General features: G+C 42.5%; 1 protein-coding gene across 1 annotated transcript; it reads left to right on the forward strand.

The window, feature by feature from the left end:
• The first annotated feature begins 2,961 nt into the window (after window positions 1–2,961).
• Window positions 2,962–5,858, forward strand: FGFBP3 (fibroblast growth factor binding protein 3). The gene is made up of 2 exons (XM_007478818.3): window positions 2,962–3,091; window positions 3,548–5,858. The coding sequence occupies exon 2, from the start codon at window positions 3,641–3,643 to the stop codon at window positions 4,490–4,492; it is 852 nt and encodes a 283-aa protein (XP_007478880.1). The 5' UTR covers window positions 2,962–3,091; window positions 3,548–3,640; the 3' UTR covers window positions 4,493–5,858.
• Window positions 5,859–6,439: the final 581 nt, after the last annotated feature.

Below are 6,439 nucleotides of genomic sequence, written 5' to 3' on the forward strand. Positions count from 1 at the left end.
CACACAGCTAGGAAGTGTCTGAGGACAGATTTGAACCCAGGACCTCCCATCACTAGTCCTGGCTCTCAATCCACTGAGCTACATATTTGTCTCCCACACCCTCACCCTCATGTCCTTTAAACTCGAAATTCTATATATTTGTACATAATCATCTATTATAGTCCAATCTATATAGCCTGTTCTCTGTAATATTATGGTCTGCCAGAAGGTGTCACACTTGATCTGAGAAATTATTCTTTTATTTTTGAAAACCATAATAACTGGTAAAAACACATTTGCTTCTTCGAAGGAAAGCTTTGGCAAATCTGGACAGCATACTAAAAAGCAGAAATATCACCTTGTTGATAAAGGTCTATATTGTCAAAGCCATAATTTTTCCAGTAACGACGTATGGCTGGCTGCGAGAGTTAGACTATAAGGAAAACCAAGCACTGGTGCTGAAGAATTGATGCTTCCAAATTAGAGATTTTTGAGAGTCCTTTAGACAGCTAGGAGACTATATCAGTCAATACTGAAAGAAATCAATTCAAATGATTCACTGGAAAGTCAAATACTGAGGCAGAAGCTTAAATTCTTTGGCCACATGATGAGAAGACAGAAAAAAAGACCCTGATGTTGGGAAAGAGTAAAGCAAAAGGCAAAGGGAATGGCAGAGGACATGATAGATAGTGAAAGCAATGAATATGAGCTTGGGCAGACTTCTGGAGATAGTGGAGGACAGAAAAGACTGCAGGGTCATGAAGAGTCAGACGCAACTGAACAACAGCAACGACTAATAGGAATCATCATAGTAACAAGTCAGAGTCCCTTAGTTAATATGATCACAAGTTCATAGGATCATAGGATCCTAGGGTTGGAAGGGGCCTTAGGGATTCATCCATTCAATAAGTATTAAGTGACTATTATGTGAAATGCACTAGGCTAGGCATAAGGAGAGAGAGAGATAAAAATAAATAAAATATTTTTGAATCAAGTAAAGAGCAGCAAGGTGGCTCTGTGGATTGAGAGCCAGGTCCAGAGATGGTAGGTCCTGGGTTCAAATGTGATCTCAGGCACTGCCTACCTGTGTGATCTTGGGCAAGTCACTTAACCCCCATTGCCTAACCATACAACAATTCTGCCTTAGAACCAATACACAGTACTGATTCCAAGATGGAAGGTAAGGGTTAAAAAAATAAAATAAAATAAAATAGAGACAATTAGGGACAGATAATTATACTACAAAACAGAACCTGTAAATGAAGAAGACAGATAAGAACAAGCTATTCATTATGAATGAAGTGCTATCAGAAGTAGTCTAACAGGATTAGCATTTCTTTCTTTTTAAAAATGTATTTTCAATTTATGGTATCTTATTAAGTATTTACCAATTAAATATAAAAAAAAATAAACCAAAAACTTTAGCATTCATTAAAAAGTGTTGAGTTCCAAAATTCTCTCCCTTCCTTGAGAAGGCAAACAATTTGATATCAATTAAGGGGCTAGCATTTCAATTAAATTATATTTTAAAATATTTTAAATTGAACTACATTTGCAAACATATTAGACTACTAGTAGTATATTGTAGTGGAAAGATAAAGGGAAGTATAGCCCTGGGTCCTCTGTTCAGCTCTACCACTGACAAATAGCCCTCACCTCATCTATATACTAAGGATAATAATATCTGTCTCATGTGTATGTAAATATGGCTCTATCCTTCTGTAATTAATCATAGGAGGTCTAAACCATTTGATCAGATCAATCAAAAAAGTGCAAACTAGGTCAGGCTCTCTATACTCCCAGTTATATTGCTATCTTCTACTGGTCCAGTTTCTCCAATGATATGGTTGATGGAGAGGGAGTAGGGGGTAAAAAAGAAAACTTCTTTCCTACTCTCCCAAGAGCAGTGCCCTCTGAGGAGCCTGACCCTGGAGGTCATTTGCCTATGGCTACTTCAATATTTGCCTCACTGCTCACACCTAAGAAGTGAGATTTTCTTTTACAAGATATTTTGTGTAGAAAGATGTTTCATTAGTCTTCATCCAATGATCAATAATAATAACTGACACTTGCATAGCAATTTGATTTTCAAAACAATGTACACACTATTTGATCCCCACCACCTCACTGGTGCTATTATTAGCCTCATTTTCCAGATAGGACTGAGGCAGAGATGTTAAGTTGACTTGCCCAGTCAAACAGTTGGGATGGGATCTTTGGTCTTTCTGACTCCAAGACTCCAAACATTTTAATCTTGTCAAAATGATTAGGGACTTATTCATGCCGAGTTTGTGATTCAGTCATGGTGACTGAGCCTTCTACAATTAATTGGGATTGAAGGTTGGAACCCTGCTCTAAAATATAAATGAGGATGATAATACCCTACCTTCCCCAAAGAAAGGAAACGGCAACAGCTAAACTAGAACTATTGAAAGAAAAACTTAGAGAAGGGAATGGTGGAATGGAAAATATTGTACAAAAGGAGAAGTTTAGAATTACTAGCATCCTTAGCATTTTCAGGGAGGTAAACATCATTATACTTTAAAAGTCTAAAATTATTTTTAAAAAAAATTAGGTAATTACAACAGTGATATTAATAAAATACATAGTTTCAATTGATTGCCAAGTCATCATGTCTAATTATCCCCAATGTGGTGGAGCCTTCATGAAGTAATTTTCCGGTTTGCTTTAATCAAATAGTACTATTGGTTTCCTATACTGTTTCCTAGTAGATTTATATCAAATGCCTTTAAGAAATAAAACAAGAATTAGGAAACACTACTAGGGAAAAAAAATCGAAGTATTCAAATATTAAATCATTTTATTCTGAACCCTTTGAACAAGGAGGCGAAATGCAAGGTTTATTTTCATAGTTCAGTGCCACTTTCTAGAAAACGTCTGATCTGCCTCTGTGTGTGTGTGTGTGTGTGTGTGTGTGTGTGTGTGTGTGTGTGTGTGTGTGTGCAGAATCTGGGGAGGGGCATAATCTACGGAGGCCCCTCCTGTCCCATTGATAACACGTTCATTCACAGTGAGCCCTCCTAATACAGACTAATCCCCCAGGCAGACATTCACACTACCCTAAAAGGCTCCTCACCTCAAGCAGAACTCGGTAAGTTCAAAGTGCTACAAAACGTGGGTATTTGCGAGGAACTCTAGTTCTGCGAATGCTTTTTGGGGAAGGGGAAGGGGAGAGGTGGAAGCTGTAATTAATTGGCCAGGTACTGTACTTTTTCTCTTTCTGGGACTCCTGGCAATCTCACTACACAAAAGATTCAAAGTGTTATACAGCAATTTTCTCGTAAGGAAGATCAGTTGAGGAGATGAGAGCCGGACCTTGGGGGATGATGTTGCTGTCTGTAGAGGGAGATTCAACTGGACCTTAGACCTCTAAGTTACCCCAGTGTCATAGGTGCATTAGTGGGGCGGAGCTCTCAGGCTACCCAGTACCCCCAGATGTGGGCCCCTAATGGGACGGAATAAACTGGGGGCGGGGAAGGGGATGAGAAGAGAGAACTGTTAAGTTTAGCATCCTCCTGGTTAAGCCGCCTGCTGTCTCGGCCCACAGGTCTTGGGGATGCTCTTTGCGCATCTCCTCCTTCGCTGAAGCTGTAGGACACCGAATGACCAGAGGCTCTCACAGCGGCAGAGACCCCAGGCAATGAGGTTTCCCAGGCTGTCTTTTCCCCTGCTGCTCCTTGGCTGCTGCCTTCTTGGGGCATCAGCAGCCAGGAAGAACAAGGATAGCACACGGGGAGCGGCCGAGCCGGTCTCCGGCCCCTCTGGGGGCTCCTCGGGTCGCTTCTCCAATCCCGACCAACATGCGTGTAGCTGGCAGATCCTGCTGCCGGCCCCCGGAGACTCGTCCGCTGCGGGTGCTGGGGGAGGCGGAACGGGGAGCGAGCTTGCGGTGAGCTGCCAGAGTCCAGACGGGTCGCGGTACCAGTGTGCTTACCGCGGGGAGCCACAGCGCTGCGCCGCATACAATGCTCGTGGCCCCCAGTATTGGAAGCAGGTGGTGGGGAAGCTACGGAAGAAGAAACAGCCCTGCCACGACCCAGCTCCACTCAAAGCTCGGCTTTGTGGCGGCAAGAAGGGACAAGGGGCTGAGCTCCACCTGGTGCTCCGGCCAGTCGACGGCGCAAGCTCCGGAGCCAGCTCAGCTACAACTACGCTCCTCGGCGAGGGCAAGGGCAAGGGCAAAAGCCGCTCCAGGGGCCAGAGTCGTGTCCGGGAGTCCGGCCCCGGAACCGAGGAAGGACCGAAACTTCCACGGGCTCCGCCGCCGTCGGGTATCCCGACTCTGGGCGGCGCAGGCAAAGAGAAGGGCCTGGGGAAGAAGGGCAGTGGAGGCAAGCGCAAAGAGACCCCACCGTCGGACGAGGAGCGACCCATGGATTCTGGGCCAGCCCCGGGAGGACCGCCAGAGTTTAACGAAGAGTTGACCGAAACCTACTGCGCGGAAAAGTGGCACTCGTTGTGCAATTTCTTCGTCAACTTCTGGAATGGCTGAACCGAAATACGGCTGGGGGTGGGGATGGGAGTGGGGATAGGGGTTAGGGCTGGGGGCAAAGGGGAAAAGGGGGCCTCTTAAGGGGAGTGGTTGGGAAGGGGTGGGGACGATTAGGGTGGAGTCCCCTGGGCAACTGTAGAAGAATGAGTCGGGAAAATGGGAATAAGCTCAGAGGAGCTCAGGTTCTAGACTGGGGAATTTGGGATGAGGGAGAAGGGGATGGAAGGAGTTATTGTTAGGGAATTTAAAGATGTAAAGGTTTGGGACCCTAGCAACATGGTGTCGAGAACAAAACCAAATATATATATACATATATAAACCTCTATATAGTCTCCATAAATGTATATCTCCATAGAGGAATGGAGAATGAAAAATGTATCTTTATAATCTCCATGAGATTTATCTCGATGGATAGATATGGAAATATAGAGAGAGTTGCCTAGGGGGGTGAAAAGTTAAATGACTCGCTCGCTGGTGGTTACACACCTTGAGGCCAGGTCTTCCTGACTCCTGTCTATTCTATCACAATACCTTTTAGGACACAAACACACACACACACACACACACACACACACACGTAGGCCTGCAGTGTTGGATTTGGGGAGAAGTTAGCAGGTCTAAGTGGATACCGAGAAGAGGAGAAAATCTTTGAGAGGGCGGGACATTTCTATGAGCTAGATTTTGAATTGAGGGCAAAGAGAATGGAAGTACAGGAATGGACATGCCATAAGTATGCAGAAATGCATAGATTAGAGGGAGAGATGGGATAGACAGGTTAGCAAGTGGCTATATGAATAAAAAGTGGCAGGATGGTGGGGCAAAATGTATATTTTATAACTCATATTTGTACTAAAACCACATCAAAAGCAGCTTCTGGCCCGGGCCAGAGTGGATTATTCAAAATATCTTTACAGCTATCAGCTAACAGAATTGGCTCTTTTTTCTTTCTTAATAAGTTTGAATGCAGGAGCTTCTCAGTACCCCAGAATTCTAAGAGGTGTAACTCAGTGGCATAACAAGGGTGAGGTAAGTGAGCCACTTGCCTCAAAACTAAGGGGGCAACAGAAACATCAATCAAATATGTAAGCATACTATGCTGTTAGTGTAGGCAGCAGAGCTTTTATATTCTTGTCATGGTACAGAATTAGCTCTCTTAGAAGTTAAGGAGCTTAAGATGGAGGCAGCAAAACTGTCAGTCTTACTACCTTCTCTAAACTAAGAAATGGCTTTATGGTCTGGAGCATTTTTAATTTATATTCTATATTCATGATTAATTTGTAGACTGGATATCCCAGCAGTTATAATAGGTGTGACTTCTTGCAAGCCTCTCCATTTTTACTTGGTCCTATTAAAGAACTGACTAAAATTTGTGTGTGTGTCTCAGAGTCATTTGCATCCTTTGAGAAGGCTGTATTTTCCAGGATAAACCCTTCTCACCAACATGTCCTATAAAAGTGTTGATTCACAGCACTGCATGAGTCCTACTTTAAACGTGAAGCAATTTGCCCAAATCTTGCATGAGTGTTTTAAAACTATTGCTATGGCAGTAAAGAGAAAAAACCCAAATAAAACCAACAACAAACACTTCTCACACAACCAAATAATTGCTGGATAAAATTTCAAGGAAAAATATGAAGGATTCTATTTACTTAAAAGTCCTATCATTATATTATCATTATATATAAACATACACACATATATTGTATGTATGTACATATGTACATGATTATATAGATATATCTACAGAGACTACATATTTATATTCATACTTCTTGATACACACACATATATAGATACATACATATATCTAGATTCACAGCAAATGTTTAATAAATCCTATAGGTATTCAGGTAAGTTAGTGTAATGCTTTTATTTTCTAAGAAAGCATAGTAGCATCCTGAAAAATATAATGGGAATCAAAGGATCTGACTTCTAGATATGACCCTG

The sequence above is a fragment of the Monodelphis domestica genome, chromosome 1, assembly GCF_027887165.1.
Source record: "Monodelphis domestica isolate mMonDom1 chromosome 1, mMonDom1.pri, whole genome shotgun sequence".
NCBI classification, from domain to species: domain Eukaryota; kingdom Metazoa; phylum Chordata; class Mammalia; order Didelphimorphia; family Didelphidae; genus Monodelphis; species Monodelphis domestica.